Raw genomic sequence first — 17,930 nt, forward strand, 5'->3', positions numbered from 1 at the left:
TTCTGACATTTTAACAGGAGTTCATGAAGAGTTGTTTTTATTTGCCTCCCTTCTCTTTGTACCTTTCAGATTCATGTTGCAATCTGAAGGACTAGAAGCATGTTGAAAAACAAAACCATTCAGGATCAGTAGTTTTATGAAGATGACAAAAATCATGAGGCTTGTAAAGAAATGGCAAGAACTAGCAGTGCTGTGCCCTCAGTTACCAGCAGCGAGGTGGGTGGAGACAGGAGACAACAGAAATCAAGTTTCAAGGAAACTTGTAATTTCCTTTTCCTATCACGGGTTCTCTCTCATCTGTCATACATACTCACCTCCCACAGGGAATGGCCACAATCACAGTTTCTGTCCAAAGGACATACCGTATCTCGGTGTACAAAAACAGCGACTAGCGAAGCAAAGCGCAGACGACTGCCTGCGGGAGCCGCGTGACCTGTCTCAAGGGCAGCCGGTGCTGTTCCCCAGCGCTGGGACGCAGCCCTGGGGTTCTCGGGGCTGCCTCGAGTGCAACCAGCCAAATGCCAGTTTCCTTCTGACCTATTACTGTATTAAACTTCCCTTAGAAAATGACACAGCCAGCTAGTGGAGCAGGAGTAGACACTCTAATATTAATTACTAAAACTGCAGGAGGTTAATTAGTTTTACTGAATAATTACTCAAATCATTGCAAATGAACTAAACCCCAAATCCAAAGCTGCGTGCTTGTTTACCTGCCTGGAGATTCGCCGTATCTCGTGACACTGAAACTTATCTTATTTGAGGCACAGTTTTAACTGCAGATTTAATTATTTCTCCAGTGCTGCATGGCACAGACCCAGCCCCTGGAATGAGGTCTGACTCCCTTCAGTCTGGAGGTTACAGACACCACTCAAATGCACTGTAAATCCAACTGAGAGAGGGAAGAGAACAGTGGTAGGCGAAGTGACAATGTTAGCATAAGAAAAGAAGAGAAAAACTGACCAGGAATATATTTAGGCTATAAATTAGCATACCTTTAGTGACTCATGCTATTGCAATTTATTAAAGGATTACTGCCCCCAGCTGCCAAATCACATGTTAAAGTCAACTGCTCTCCATTACACTTTAAATTAAAATGCTGGGCAGGCACAGTGACATCCAAGAAGTTCACTTATGTGACCTCGAAGAGGTTGATAGCTGGGTAAATAGTCTCAGTTTGAATTTCCAGAGCTTATCTGGAGACATCCTTTTAAGGTTGCTAATCACTACAGCCATGAGGTTCTGGCAAAAAAAAAAAGCCTAACAATCTTTAAGACAAAACTTAAGACATTTATGAAAAGAATTACAGGAACCTAGTGCTTGTGACATTGCCCTGGTGACTCCTTTGGTCCTATTCAGATAGATTGGGGAAATCCCCAAAGGCAAATGATTCAGGTGTATGGTGTGTTTCTTCTACGCGTGCTGTAACATACTGATTTGTACCAAACAGCACGGTAATATTCCATGGTAAGAAGTTGTCTACAAGCAGTTACTTAAGAAAGACTTACCTATCTAATATTAAACCACCTTAAAGGGGATCAATAAAATATCGTCAACTCGCAATGCAGATGACCTTTTTAGAATTCCATTCAACTTAACTAATTTCAGTTCAACTAAAATCTTTTAGGCAAACACCCATTTTAGGGAACAATTTCAAGGACATGAATAAGATTATTTTATCCACCTTTCTTAGAAGGTCATTTCCACAAAGCAGTGTTTTGTTTGCTTGGTCCTTACGATATCACTGTAGACAGATTTCACACATACATAAACTTGCCACAATCGCCAATTCACTTCCTCCTTCTTTCAGTGTCCTTCTTTATGTCACCAAACTCCTAGCTATCTCTAAATATACGCAGGGGATGTGTATGTAAGAAAGAGTTACAGAATTGGCAATATAATCCTATCCGACTCTGTCCTGGAGATTAACTTCATAATTGACAAAGGTTAGCAGGAAGATCAAATACTATTAAACTGCAGCTATTCAAAGAAGTCACCTATGGCTGTATATAGAACTACCTTACTTTATAATATTTACATAGTTATCTTTACTACTTAGCATGAAAATTTACAATATAGGTAAACTTCAGGTAATAAAGCTTGAAAGAATCTTGCATGGACAAAACAACCTGTAAGTTATCAGCATCTTTGCCAACAGGCATTGGCATAAAGATTTGGCCCAGGATACAAGCGGCCTGGGGAGCTATCAGTGCCCCTTCCATTCTTGATCATACCATATGCTAAAGGGATTTAGTAGAAAGCACCCGATCTAGTATACAGACATTTTCCCCATCCTTCCTAGTGTTATGGAAGAGCCCTGCTATATGCTGAAACTAAAGTCTTTATACAAACATAGCTTGTGTGCCGAGTGTCTACGGTACATTCATCTTGCAGAAAAATAAAAGCAGCCAGTAAAAAGCAACTTTTAGGTCCCAATTTTTTTATTGAAGAGGATTGAGAAGAAATGTGGGTTTTTTTCTGGAAAACAAAGCCATTGCTCAGGAAACCAATGTTCCTTCAGGTCAAAATAAGGCAAGCACAGAACAATGGTTAAAGCAAATACACAATAGTACAGTTTATTCACCTGCAACAACTTTACCTTAAAGATGCTTTTACACAAGAGGTGTAGTCTCTAAGATGTCCCTGCTCATTCCCACCTCTGAACTGGAATTTGTTACCCCCCTCAATTGTGCTGACACAGCTGTTTGCAGAATATGTTATAAAGCAGATCGCTGGGATAATCTCGGTTAAAATGAAAACACCACCACTTCTCTCTGGAGGGATATTTTTAACCTGCAACCCCAGAAGCAGTCATATCAGCAAATTGGAGAGAGCAGACACTACAATGTGAGGAGAGTTAACAAGCAGTCTGGGAATGAGGAGAGAAAGAGATAAGCAGGAACCTCTCAAACCTTCATTGCCAAAAACCACCTCATGCAACCAGACACTGATCTCCTCCTGGCTCACACTTAGTGGAATTCTTCAGATGAGCGTGAAACACCCAAAAGCCACATTCAGCACTTTCTATGTATTGCTTAAAGCAAACAGAAGGTGGAGAGAATCTGCACACAAGCAAAATATTGCAGAGTGAAATCAAGGGCCATTTTCTAATGCCTTTTAAGTCCAATGTATTTTTGTATAAAAGGTGACAAATTCTAAAAATATTATCTTTAGAAATACAAAAGCTCTTTTCTCAAGTCCAAGGAACAGCACTACAATTTAAATTTTCCACACTGACATTTATGTCTAATGAAATTTTGATTTCTTTAAAGATCAGAAATACGTTTCACTCATCTTCTGTAGGTAGGTGGCTGATCTGGAAAACCTAAAATACTTTACAAGCTATCATCTTTCCTGCCCCTGAGTACATCAAGAGGCTCTGCAGCCTCTCCTCCTGACCTTCCTAGGGGTATGGTGGCAGGTGCCCAACACAAGCTCTGATACGGTGCAGCTATAACCTGGGATCAGGCTGCTGGAGAAGATCTATGTGAGACAGACCTGGGAAATGCCTCAGCAGGGACTCAGGAACAGTGTTTACGCTTAGTCTCTCACCCCGGGTCACGTCTAAGCCATGCTGTGAGTACACTTGTGCCCAGCCTTGCACCTCGCTGCTCCTGCCCTGCTGCCCCAGCTGCTGGGCTCAGCCTTGGCCTGGTCACATCAGGACAGACTCAGCAGGGAATCAGGGTTCTGGGCTGACCCAGGCTCCCCGTGGCCACCCGCTTGGCTCATCCGGCATGGGCACAGCGGGACTGCATCCTGCATGGAGGCACTGCCACCCGCTGCTCCCGTTTTCCCTCACTGAGCAGCCCATCTCTGTTACTGCCTGACAGCATCATGTGCTGGGCTGCCCAACAGACACTGATCAAAGGTGACTTCCCATCAGACTGAGATTTTATAAAAATTCCATGTTTTGCAGATTGTCAGACAGAATCCATAAGGCAGCTAATATGCTAGCACACTGCACAAGATGAAGCACAGCATTTCACCGAGTATAGCAGTTTCCAGAGGCACCTCTCAGCATATGTTTTAAAGGACAAGATACTGGCTACCAAGCTTGCAAGAATACACTGTGAGTGAAAGAAATAGCTGTTGTGTTCACAGCACGTTTGGTTAAGGAACCTCTCTGCTGTAGGTGACGCTGTCAAGAGACCTGTGGTTACCCCATTTGCTTTACACCCCTTTGCTTTGCACCATCTATTTTTCATTTTCTATTTTCCAGAAAGGCATCTGGCACAGGTGGGTGAAAATGATCTTGATTCAGTATCTCCTCCAAAAGATACTGCCCTCCCACATCAGAACAAAGCTTAGAACTTCGTCCAGGGTAGCATTCGCTGTATTCTCAGCTGTGATGTGGTGAAAGATCTGTGGCCTTCTGGCACCAAGGAGGCAGTGATCAACCCATGTCTTCTCTGACATGGGTTGATCACTTCTTCTTCAGATTACTACTTCTTCAGAAGCTGAGTGATTTCCATCAGGCTTGCATGCTAACAAGGTAAGGACAACTCCTCTGCTGTGGCTGTGCTCTGTGTTGGCTCAGGATGGTGATGGAGGAGGTGACACCAGGTGAAGATGCTTATTTCTGACAATAGATTTGAGAGACGCTGAGATCTCTCTGTACCGAAGTCCGTACAGAAAAGGGAACAAAACTTTAGGCAGAATCATCAGGACATTGAAGACTGTCAGGGAGACCCAGATTCCTGTCTGCAGCCTGATGACAGAGTTAATGCGCAAGAATGATTCTACAAAAAGGGCCAAGAGTGGAAAGAAGTAAAAAAATAACACAGTGTTGTGCATTAAGAATGTTACACTGGCTCTGGAGCAGATGCTCTCCCATATACCCGATTGTTTGGTTTTAAAATACAGAATAGCATAACAACAAAATATTAGAGACAGGCAGAGAAAGATAACCACGGTAGAAAGCCAGAAACAGAGTTTCACAGCATCAGTCCCATTCAGAGTTAATATTAGTATTACTGGAACCGAGCACATTTCCAGGACACAGGACGCAAAGCTGTGAGTGCTCGATAGCACCAAGAAGAAAATCCCAGGGAAAGCCGCAGAACACATCCATAGTAATACAATAATTTTTTTAGTTCGTGAAGGAGGCAAAATAGCAATGTAGCGCAAAGGAAACAAAATAGCTATGTATGTGTCCAAGATGATTGCAGCAGCTGTGAACAATCCTCCAGAGTAAGCCACCGCCAGCAAAAATAATAGGAGGACACAAGCTTCCTCTGGGAGATGTACATGTGCTGCATTGAGAGCAGCTGACAGGGTGTAGAACAAAAGGTATATCAGATCAGAAAGCAGAGCATTTCCCAGCAGCATGTACCTTGTTTCCTGACGGATGCTAAACCTAGAGAAGATCACAAACAAGATGGTAGGAATGATGAGGATACCTGCCACGAGGCAGACAACTGGAGGGATTAAAAACATCTTCATGCTTGTGTCTGATGGGTTGAGAGTCCATTCCTCCAGCAAATAGTACAAAGAAGTGTCATCCAAATTCGAGGAACTGTTGAACGCTGCCTCTCTGTGGCGGTATGCAGTTGCATTTGCTCTCTTTACTAAAGCACAGCCAGAGAAGTCCATTTCCTTAGGATTTTGGGATGATTGTCCGACTTGGAGAAAGCAAGATCTTCTACACTGAGTCCTTAGAAAGGCAAATGAAGCAGAGGATGCAAAAAGCCTGTGAAAGCAATGTGATTTCTGTAGCCAATTCTAGCAGCTCTTCTCAAGGACAGAAAGTTGAAACTTGTGAATTCTGTGGTGCCAAAAGATGTTTTTGCCTAAAGTGGAAATTTCATTTTCTTTCTGCAAAATCTAATGTTTAGAAAAGAGAATGAATCTTTGTGTGCTTTAAAAAAAGTCTAAATCCCTCCGCTAGCTCTTTGATCAGAAATGAATGGGTTGATCATTTTCAGTAATTTGACTTTGTTCTCATCACATTATCACTCCAATGAGGCAGACGAAATATTAGCTTGATTAAACAAATATGCGATGATACAGAACAACATTCCACATGTACTGATGTAGGAGAGTCATAAATGTGATTGGGTGATGTTTTGTATCAATTTGTATGCAATGACACAATCGATTTGAAGTGATCAATAAAAATGTCTCTCAATCCTGTTGTAAAATTGTATCGCAATGGCTCTAGTGAATGAAGTTATCTTATTTATAAATGACAAACATTTTTGCTTCAGTGAATCAAATCATGTTATTTATAGATGATAAGCCTTCCCCTGCCTTTTTTAATGCATGATATACAAATACTGAATTCTCATCTATTGCAGACTCACAGTCAATCTGTGAATTGTCTGGGATGAGTGACATACACTATAACGTACCAGCATACCCTACAGCAGACTTGGCATTTCCAATGTCCATTTGGAGACCAATTCTTGGCTTGCTGGCCAGCACACTGCTGCTGCACTGCACTGCTTTTATTATCAGATCTCAGTGTCAGAGCTGGGGGTGCAATGGGGGAATTGTGAAGCACCTGGATTGCAGAGAAGGAACTCTTCAAGTTCTTCCAGGTGTGGTCTGATCAGAAGAAAAGCTATTTTTTTTTTATAGGCTGAACACTGGCTAATAATGCTTTAGTTTGAATCAAAAAGACTGTATTGATGCAATTGTTCATCATCTTGTGTGATGCTAAGTAGGCATAGCAGCACTATTTTATTTCGTGGTCTATGCCTCCGGCAGTTGCTTACCCCTGTGTACACGGCACGAAGCAGTGCACCACTGCTACAACATCACGCTACTTTGCTGTTTACGCAGGGCATAAGTAGCAAAGACAAGGGATCTGCAGAACATGCAGCTTTGTAAACTCCCAGCTCTTGTTGCTCTTCTCGTCGGTGGTGCAGAGGTATCCTGGAGCTTTTTAAGTAATGGTAAGCATCAAAGGATTACTCCCAGTATTTGAAAAATAGTGTGTGCACAAGCCAAAGATCTAATACAATAGTCAAAAAAGTAGTCAATGAAATGACTACTGCTGGCTGCTCAGCTGTTTTGAAGTTATATTATTTGTTTAGGTGCCTAAAAATAAAAATTTCTAAGTTCAGACAACCTTTTTGGCAGTCCTGACAAGTCTACCAGGACCTCCCACGTTCACCAGCATGGTCAAATCTTTAACTATTGTTTCAAGAATGATCTTCCTTCTCCTCTCAAGTAAAATGGATTCTACTACTGATGCAACAAGAACAGATGGAACGCGGCTCCTTACTTAACATGGCATTATTGTATTCATTATTTCCCCCGCACTACCAGCATATAGCAATGCAGTGCTTCCATCCATGGGAGACAGTGCATAGTCTCACCTTGCAGAAAGTCGTGCTGCGCCATGGACATGCTGTCTCAGGGCATGCCAAGTAACAAAGCAGACAGCTTATGAAACTCAGCATCAGTCATCAAATCTTGTGCACATTTCATTTCCTTACACACTGATAGTTGGCTTCCATGGAGCTGTATGTTAAGACAGTTTGACAGGCTGCGCCATATGGAACAAAGGGATAGGAGGAAAAATCAATGATAATTTTAAGCACAGCATTTCAGTTGCTATGGTGCTTGGGTAGGCAAAACAGAAGGTGATTATTTTTGGTCACTCAATCCTGCATCCACTGAAAAGAATGTGAACAATACTGATACAACTATATATTTGGCTTCAGGATCATGCCCTGCATCTATCAATGAGTCACAACACAGTTAATAACTTAAGCAGCCAGTGGCACTCAAACACCCAAACTATTGAATTATACTATTATTGCAAAATGGAAGGGAAGCAATGAAAACTCAAGTTTGTGCGAATCACCTCCAACTATAATTTCAGACCTCTGTTAATGGTGGAAGTGTTTGCTGTCTCTTAGCTCATGGCATTCCAAGGTTGTCCTATTAATGGGCAGATTCTCTCATTTCCATATAAAATCACAACTGTATTTTCCACCAGCTGGTTAGGATTAAATGTGAACAAACAAAGGAGTTCCTTGTCATCTCAGCTGCACGCTTTTGGCTGATAGAAAAATAAATGCAAATACAATATACAATGATCTGCTGGCATTTATAGGAGTGTCTAATGCAGCCAGTATTTCACAGAGTGATGTTACACAGCACTGTAGTTCTGCAAATATCTCTCTCAAGGGCTTGTTGTTTATATACAGTTGTTCAATTAACAAATAGTTCTTATTTTTTTCAATCTAATTATTTTTTCCTGATGCCTGAAAATATCATCCTTACAGCAGAGCTATTCCTTCCTCTTGGATAAAAGAGCTAGTTATCATGAGCTAGAAGTCCCAGCCACATCTGGGAGGGTAACAAACACTGACATCCTCGCTACTGAAAAGTACAAAGCAAAAGTGGTAACTAGCAACCTTCAACTGAACCACCTTTTAAAAATCCACGTCTACAGCCATGAAAGTGTAAATGTGAATAATGTAAGGTAAATAATGTGAAAGGTAAGCAAAGGATTGAACTTGCTAATTATTCTGCAGTAGCTGACTGCAGGTTCACTCTCAGATGAGATCCTCATGACAAATGCAAAGTAGCTCACGACTCTCTCATTTAGCCCGCATGCAAAGAGTACCACAGAGCCCATGAGACATCACAAGTTCACAGCCTTGCTTATCCTGTGCTCAACTATTCATCTGCTATAGCCTACAGATGGCAGAGTAAGCCCTATGGCATGAGCTTGTTCAGCTTTAACTGTGCTACCGTAAAAATCTTAGGAACGCAGGCAGGCTTTAGTTTTACAAAAATGGAAAACAGCAAATAACTGGAAGACAGATTCAACCCCATCAGACCTGGGCAAGTCCAGCCAAAGCCACTCCCCTCAGTTTTCCACAGGAGCTTATAACTGTTCATTATAGTTCTGCTAGATTTAAAAATTTAAAAAGGTTGGTGTCTTGGCACACTGGTATACATCCAGAATATGTGGCTCTGGAGAATATCTGGTTGTTGTCTCCTTTCATTTTCTTGAGCTTAGGAGGTTATTTCCACATCTGGACCATTTGCAAGGGGCTGGCAGCTCTGAAGACCCTCCTGAGGATACTGAACTTAGACAGCTCCTTGCCGTTGCGCCTCAGCGTTCAATATTTTGTGGTGCCAACCTCAATGATTCTCCTGCAATTTCCTGTAAACCTGGCCTTAATGCTCTAGTTATTGATTTTTTCAAATGCTCTCTGGTAAATTTATGTTAGGTGGATGCACTTTTTACATATCTTGCTGATTCAGACCTACAGTATTAGCAGCCCCTCTTCTGGCTTTTATTGTGGTTCAATACAGTCTGTATTGATTTTCAAACTGAATCACACACTGTTAATTACTTTACTCATTTCTGCTTCAATCAACATCCCACTGAAAGCTTAGTTATCTTATCTGTTGAGTTTGGGAGATCTAAGAAAGCATGCATTCAGCCATACTGAACACTGTAAATCCAGCAAAAACTGTACTGCATTATATTCTGTTATTGACTATAAACAGCTATTGTCAAGTTGAGCAGAAAAGGTCAGAAATATTACCGTCTTACAGTAGTTGGTATGGACTTAACTGTGTACACACGTAGGGAAGCTTCCTATTTCACAAAGAGTTTAGTCTAACCAATTCAACAAGTCAACATGCATGCTGCTGCCATGACAGGGAAGCACCATACAAGAAAGGGAAGCCAACCAGAATAACGCCAAGATTTCCACAGCCCTTCATCCCAAGAGATTGTGTTAGGAGGGGATACCCAGGGGAAGTATGTGACTAAATTGCATGCTCACATTCACCTCTGAGGTTCCCTGGGTGCCATCACGTCACTGTCTCAGTATGAGCATGGAGTCTTTGACGTGGCTGTCTGTTCCAACATCACCCACCAGGTCCTAGCCTAGAAAATGATACCGTGCTTTGGGCCTGCCCCAGAGACTGATCTGCCTGGCCAGGAGCCCAGGGAGAGCGGTGTAGAAAGGCCGTCTCAGAGTCCACCACAGCTCCTTGAACAGAAGTGTTTTGGATGAGACAGTTGGGTCCAACAAATCAACATTTTCACTGGAATGTTGTTTCATGCGGCTATTTCCAGCCATGTTTAGTAACAGAGCCTTGAGCTCAGGAGCCTTCACGTGCTATTGCAGTTTCTTCAACTTCCTTCCAAGAATGCCCCTCTTCTGGGCTTATCTAGGTCCAGAAGGCATCTCACTTGCTGTTGAAGCTCTCCCAGCCGTGAATAGCCAAGTGCCCATGAGCAGGCCAGCTCCTCCCAGCAGGGCAGAGAACCAGCCATAATTATTTCCTGCCTATATCCATATTCTCACTTTGGGGAAATGAGCTGCTGTCAGTGAAAAAACAAGTAGTCAGAACAGAACAGTTTAACTGTACTGTTTTTCTGGTTGAGCTGTCCCTTTTTCTTCTCCTTTAAATAGAAGTCAATTAAAAGACAACTTTTTTCTAAACCTTTAAGATTCCCTCTAAACTTTTCTGCAAGCCTCTTCAGGGTCAGGACCCACAGGGGAGAGGTACAGCTTGACTGTCCTAGTCTCCATGCCTCAGCCTATCTGTCTCCACTTGGCTCCAGTTCAGCACCTTGCTTGTTATTTGCTATGGATAAGAGACATTGCTCTTGTAACTGTACAAAGTTCACAAATCAGGCATAGCAATTACTAAAGTTAAGGAAGAAACAGGTGTGAAAAATAAGCTCAGATTACAATGATTTTAAAGGTCAAATGAAACCTGAAACAAAAGAAAACAGGAATTAGAAAGTGCTGGTTTGAAGATGCTTTGATGAGGTTCCCAAACAAGAGAGGACATTGAGAGAGAGACTGGGAGGACTCAGCATTAAATCCCTGAATCACTTTTTCTAATTCCAAATACCATCAGGCCATAGTGATCACAAAGCCAAGGTAAATTTTGTATGAAATCTGCCTTGCAGGTGCAATATTGACAATTAAGCTGGATGTCAGAAGAACAGAATTTTGGCATATTTGACAAATATTTCAACAAAAGGTTAGAGAAGTAACACAACCTGAGGAAAAAAAAAATGCCTGTAAGTCCCACACACCACCTACTTTCCTGCAGGTCACTTCTTGGCCCTGACTGCTATGAGCTGCAGCTAGCAGAACTCACCCATTTTCATTTCCTGAGCCTGGCAAGGCAAAACAAGACAGGTTTTCTTCCTCTGCCACAGTGCCTCTTTCGTGCTGAAAGGACCTACATGATTCAACCACTAACATGTTTTCATGTGACAAGCTGCAGATATGACCAGGGATTTATAGCAAACAATTGCTAGTTTACATGGTCATTTATGGACAGATTCACGGGACACCAAGAGAAGCCATCCCAGACTGTTTCTTAGATTTAATGATCTCTCCTGCCTACCTACTTTTCATAACAATGCATTTGTGAAACAGGAGGAACAGTCTACTAAATAAGGCCTATTTTTAAAATATCAGCCTTCTTTCCTAAAGCAGTTTAATTTGTAAGGAACCTTTCTAAAAGAATTTCAAACACTATACAACATAGGCGCTAACAGGAGTTACCTGCAGAAGTCTAAGGCCTTAGGTAAAGAACAATACCATATCACTCTTATTGAGTATTTAGCAACTATCAGAAGAGATTAAACACGCATTCAATATCACACAGGGTCATGAGCAGAACTAGAAATACATGTCTGAATCTGTGGCTTCTCCTTTAAGTCAGGGAGAAAGCTCCTTCTCCTGAGAGAAACCTTCTCAAATGGCGGAACTACATACATCCACCAACCTCCTAAAAGCATCCTTCTATCTTAGGCTGTCTGTCTTTCTGGTTGTGGCTGGCACCAAAAATTTTGTCTCTGTCCTGTCTCACCAGCAATGATCTCCAACATTGCCTAGGAAGGACTGCTGCAGGCAGGCAAAAGCAGAAGTTGTCTGGCTGAGTCCCTGTCTTAACATGTTTTGTCTCATGTAAAAAGCCAGCAGTACAGGAGAGGTTTAGCATGGTATTTCCTTGATGGATGATTTGATGAGAAGGGAGACAGATGGCTGGAGAGTGTAAAGTGCAAGATAAAATGAAATACCAGAAGAGAGATGGAAGGAAAAAAGGGTAGAAGAGACAGGTTGGCATATACAGGCAGACAGGCAGGGGCTTTAATGGTGATGCAGCAGACAGGAGGACCCCAGCCACAGCTGTACGCTGTCACAGTTCCTCCCTGACAGCTGGGAAGCGTTCGCCTGCACTGTACAAGCTGGGGGGCAAAGACAATACAGGAATCAAGACAGAAGGAAACATGCTAGAAGTGGAATAGAAACAGAAAAGGGAGGAAAAAAGCAGCGTGAAAGAAAATACATGTTATTTTCTTTTTACATGTTGCATCTTCCTATTCATGCCTTTTGATGACAGACTGTGAATGAATGGATACAATCTGTACACGGCACGGACTAGGAGGAAGGAGCCTCACTGCCAAAGTTAAGATGCTCCTTCCCAGCTCCCAGCACTGTACCCAGGAATGGCAGTCATTCCCAGATGGCAAAGATGCTGAAGCAACATTGATTCTCTGAAATACCTCTGCCCACAGGGAGATGCTGACCTTATCTCACACTGATGAAGCAGGTGCCAGGCACAGCCGCCATATGGCAGAGAGATTAACTGCCAGCATGTGCTGAATAAGAGTCACAATCTCTTATTAGCCAAGGGGGGGATATGCCATGGGTCGCATACACAGTGCCATTCACAAGCTCTGTTGTCCCTTCCCAGCAGCTCCTTTGTTACTTATCCAGCACAGATTTTCTCCACATGAGGCCTCGCTCTGCCTTGTCCTAGTAACAGCGGCTTTGTACTGCTCCCGCTCATTTCCATAGCAATACACTGTCCTCTCACAGGAGAGGTTCAGACTTCATGGCAGGAAAGCAATGTTAGGGAGGGAGGAGGAACACAAATGTTCTGAACTTGCAAAGAAAAGAGATTTTTTTTTTTTTAGGCAAGACTACCAGTGTTAGGGTTATGTAAGCCTACATCAGTCTCACTCTTCTGGTGACCTCCACAGGCACAAGGCAGAGGACACATCACCCCCTGACATGCCCAGAACTTCTCACCAAACTGGCAGAGTTACAGCTCACAACAGGGAGAGAGTGAGGCACGGAGAGAACATTGCTGAAGGCAGCCAACAAGCTGAGATCTTCACTAAACACAGTCAATTTTATTTCTAGTTTAATTATTAGGTTTTTTTTCTTCTCCAGTCCAAATTCCAGCTCATTAAAGGACGAGCACCAGAGGAGATATATCCTCTCTTTTCCTTTGCTATTGTCCTCAGCAGCAGCTAGAGCCAACAAAGGCTATGTGAACAAAGGTACAAGGGTACCTGATGAAGAACTGAGGCCAGATGCATTTTCAGCAATTTAACAGAAATCATACTGAAAAGCAGTGGCAGAGCCAGAAATTAGAATTTCACTTCCTGAGTGTTGGTTCAGGACCAACATATCCCACTCCCTTTTCAGTCCCTCTATGCTTTCGTAAGCATTGCTACCTACTAGCATGGTAGCCAGCTCCAAACTGCCTCCAGGTAGCTCAGATATAGCTCAGTTATCCATAGGCAAATGCCCATCCTGTAAGACTTCATTATATTTACAGCTACTGGGAGCAACTAGAAAACAAACAATTTTTCTAACCCATTCTCAGCATTTTTCCAGGAATTCCTAGCTCCTTTTAATTGAGCTGCTTTTTCCTCCCATGAAGCAGCCGTTTCTTGCTCCAAGGAAAACATTTCAGTGCCAGCCCAGCACAACGGATAGCAACTAAGAGGAATATAAAGATGCACAAAACTGCTATAGAACACAAAAGCTGCAAGACAACATATACAGGAAGAAAACTTAAATGAATTAGCAACCCATTTTAATGAGCCATTTTAACGAGCTGTGAGTTGAACCGGATCAGAACTGCACTGTTCCCCCCACTGAAGTCCCTCAACAATGCTCTGAGGCAGTTCAGGGGCACACACCCCTGTACAGCTCCCGTTCCTGGAAGTGCTACCTCCATCGGATGTTGTGGTGGTCACGTCAATACTAGCTGCCCCATGACTCCTTCCCCTTTCAAACACTCGGCTTCCCTGGGAAGCCCACAGTATTCTCTTGCTTTTGGATATTTCCCGAGCCGTATTCAAACCAGCGCTGTTACATCAGTGCCAGCTACAGCTCTAGCACAGCAGCTGTGGAATTATGCATGCCGTCCCCCAGGACACCACCTCAACCCCTGCCACTTGTGTCTCTTCATTTCCTGCCAAGTATCATGCCAATTTCTTCCTCATCAATTTCTGAGCTGAGACTGTTTCCCTCCTTATTTCTCTCTCCTGCCTGCTATTAGAAATTGAAGTGATGGTGAAAATGAGACGCACAATGTCACTTTTCGTCCCCAGCTATCTGTCCTGAAAGACTCCTATACTATTTGTGAACCACTTCAGCTCCTGTCAACACCCTCAGTGAGGCCGTTTCTGATATGCATCACTGAGACCCACTTTTAGTCAAAGCAAACATACATCTAAGGCTGTTTCTGCTGTTGGCAGCCTGAGAAGCTGAGGAGTCAACGTAAGGAGACGCCCCTCTGCTTCCATAGCCTCAAATCTGCACTACCAGTAGCACAGGCTTTTCACATAAACCAAATGTTCTTGAACTCCTGCTGTCTGCTTGGGCTGACATAGGAGCTGCCTGCCACGTGGTCTACATTTGGTTTCACAGCAAGTGTCTCACCTTGACACTTTGCTAAAAACGTTACAAAAGCAGTGACCTCAGCCCTGAAGTGAGAGAAACAGCATGTGAAGACAGACCAGAGGAAGGTAAGGGCCCTTAAGGCTACACCCCAAGCTGTTTACTGGCGAGATTCCCAGGCCTACCCTTCCTATTTCCAAAATAGAGAGAGGTCTGTCCCATGTTTAGCCATCAATAAACACCAGCTTAGGGACTTTTCCCCCACCAAGCAAAGTCTCTAAACCTGCCAGAGAGCAGCTTGCAGTGGGTTAACACCCTCTTTGTCTGACTCAAGATAGGTTCCTTGGAGCCTCACAGGGTGTCTGCAGGGATACAAAATTATAAAAAGGTATTTGTTTTTGTAAATGAACTGGAGGAGGGTCAGCTCCTCCTACCCACCCTTCATACTGTCCTGTCTGGTTTTAGCATGCTATAAGTGACCAGCTTTCTCTGGTAATTTATGCATAATCAGGACTGATTTCCACCAAGAGGCCCAACAAAAGCAGCTCTGAACTACTAAGTAATTCAGTATTTTTGTTTTCAGTTAATGTAGTAACCTAGGAACAAGTAGCCTGTGTTCTTTGGTAGGCACAAGAAGATCTTTAACCTGACAGAGAGCCGATCAGAAGTTAGGCAGCATCTAGTCTGCTGAAGAGTAGGAAGAAACATGTTCCTACACTCATGCACCTTATTTTTCTAAGGACCCCCCCTAATCTGGAAATTTTTCTGTTTTCATCTGCCCTGGAATTTCCTTCTTCTGCCTCCAGACAATCCCTTTCCTGTTCTCAGGGAAATATCATGCCTGCCCTGAGATTTTACTTGGTTGGGTTAGTTGTGTTCGTTTGGTTTTTTTTTTTGGGGGGGGGGGGATGGAGGGAAGGTCTTTTCTGTACAGTCCTGTCCTAGGAGCTGATCAGCCCAGGCCTCCTGTGTTGGGACACAGGAAGGACACTGTCCCTCCTGCATGGGACTCCCATGCAGTCCTAGTGAAGACAGCAACAAATGCAATAAGCCTATGCATGATCCCTCCGAATCCATGCAGAAATTAAGCCCGATATGAAAGGATGTGCAGAAAGGGAAGGTCTTTTCTGTACAGTCCTGTCCTAGGAGCTGATCAGCCCAGGCCTCCTGTGTTGGGACACAGGAAGGACACTGTCCCTCCTGCATGGGACTCCCATGCAGTCCTAGTGAAGACAGCAACAAATGCAATAAGCCTATGCATGATCCCTCCGAATCCATGCAGAAATTAAGCCCGATATGAAAGGATGTGCAGAAGAGAGATTATGCCATTTAATTCAGTGTGCTCTGGGGTCTTAGGCCAAACAGAGCATGGAAGACACCTTCATCTGATCTACTTATATTTCTGCACTATGGTCTTTTGTGGGAAGCGGACATTAGGGGATTATGGCTGGTGTGAGCTGCACAGAAAAGCCACTAACACTTCATCCTGCGCTACATGCATTTTTTCCCCCTCCAGGCCAGAGCAGACAGGTTCTTGCTACTGGACCCCAGCAGAGTTGTGACTGGCACCTCCAAGACTCACTTGGCATGCTGAGGTGCACTTTGAACCACATCTGCCTTGTACAATTGAAAAGGATCAGCCAGCCTGGCTTGGGCTGGGAACAGTTTGGCTCAGGATAACCTTTTGTTAAACAGATCTGGCCCGGGCTTGGCTCTACTACAGTATGAGCATAATTTATTATGATGAGTCATGACTGTGTACAGGCACCCTTTCTCCCAGACTTTTCTCCCATAATTACTAAAAAGTTGGGTTAATCCTAAAAAGCTTGCCTTTTCCTTCACAAATTCACACCGGTAGTGAATCTTAAAATTGTCTTATCTGCAATCCACACGCCCATGTCTCTTCTCAGCTTCTGGTTCCAGCCTTGAGGTTGTCCAGATTGTCCCTTTGTCCTTTTAAGACCTCTGCACTAACCACACTAATCCTCAGTAAGCAATCAAATCTCCCCATCTGTGCTTTTACTATTTCCCTTGGCACCATGGTATGACTTCTCTATTTTAATTAACTCGAGCTGGATGCCTTGTCAAGACTTAGCTGCTCTGATTTCTCATTATGTTATCATAATACCATTTAGCAACACCACCCTTCTCAGCAAGGAAAACTGATTCCAGCCCCTTGAAGGCAGCACAGTGAAACAAAGAGCCCTCACCAGGGCCCACAGCAATATTAATTCACATTCTTGTTAACCTGCTGCATTTTCTTCCCAGTGAATGTACCAGTTCTTGCCTACTCACAAAAGCACTCTTTAATATGTTTTCTTATTTTGTTTTTAATGGTCAAGATCACTTCATTTCAACTTTTTAATCCCTCTGTGCATTGCTTGGTGAAAGGCCCCTACACATACCTTATTAGTGACAGTTTTAATTTACTTATTACCAGCATCAGTTGTTAGTACCCTGCACCATTGTTTGCTCTTTTCCTGCCAAGCAACTCATTACTTCAAATTGTCCTGAGCCTATTTCATATTTTGCAACAGTTTAAGACCCCGAAGTCCATGGGTCACTTCACAAAATGAGAAGGAAGACTTTTGCTTTTGTTTCAGTACAGACATTTCCAAACCTGCTTAGCTGGGGTACCATTATTAGCAGCAGCGACTCGGAGGACAGCAATGGCACCCAGCTCTGCAATGGACTATATGTGCTGCACTGAGGCAGGACACAAAATTCTTCTATCCCATCCTTTTATTGCAGTGTCCAACCCATAAACCTAGTCCCCATCCCCTTCCTTACGCCAACCTAAAATACACCCAGACTCAGCAACACCTTACCTTCGGTCTCACTCTCTTCCTCAGGCCTATTTCCATCTCTTAAATTGTTATGTGGTTCCTGCAGGTGCTGTGATTTGCCATTTGTGCACAAAGCATCAAGTTAGCACCAATGACCTGTTTCGCATTAACCCCTGGTCAGCTACTTCGTGAAACTCCCTTTGTAAGCACCTGTGCATCAGCAGAATTAGACACAGTCTCTGCTACACATCCACCATCAGGCTCATTTATAAAGCTCTGGAGTGGTTGCGTACCACTAATGGTGTGTGAGTCATCCTCTGGGAATAACTAGCACTGGAAAGAGCTGTGTGTGAAAGGAGTTTACCTACATGGAGCTCATGGCAGGAAGATGACACTTGTGTCAAGCATCCTGCAATTTAACACTAGGCAGCATCAGCAAAACATAAGAAGCACAGGAAGGTGTTATTTGGACAAACAGCAGTGACCTGGAGAAACAAAT

At 43.2% G+C, this 17,930-nt stretch overlaps 2 protein-coding genes across 2 annotated transcripts in view; both read right to left on the reverse strand.

Moving 5' to 3' along the window:
• Positions 1-17,669, reverse strand: part of KLHL24 (kelch like family member 24) — an 82,033-nt gene extending 64,364 nt beyond the window's left edge. Inside the window, exon 1 of the mRNA XM_009284279.2 lies at positions 17,474-17,669. The gene's annotated coding sequence lies outside the window, so the exon portion shown is untranslated. The remainder of the gene's footprint in view (positions 1-17,473) is intronic.
• GPR148 (G protein-coupled receptor 148) lies at positions 4,534-5,592 on the reverse strand. Its single transcript, XM_009284335.1, has one exon. It carries the CDS (start codon positions 5,590-5,592, stop codon positions 4,534-4,536), a length of 1,059 nt encoding a protein of 352 aa, XP_009282610.1.
• Positions 17,670-17,930: the final 261 nt, after the last annotated feature.

This window comes from Aptenodytes forsteri, unplaced genomic scaffold (assembly GCF_000699145.1).
Source record: "Aptenodytes forsteri isolate BGI_AS27 unplaced genomic scaffold, ASM69914v1 Scaffold278, whole genome shotgun sequence".
NCBI classification, from domain to species: domain Eukaryota; kingdom Metazoa; phylum Chordata; class Aves; order Sphenisciformes; family Spheniscidae; genus Aptenodytes; species Aptenodytes forsteri.

What these genes read in the sequence shown, in the direction of transcription:
- GPR148 (XM_009284335.1), bottom strand. Translation starts at nt 5,592, where the DNA reads ATGGACTTCTCTGGCTGTGCTTTAGTAAAGAGAGCAAATGCAACTGCA.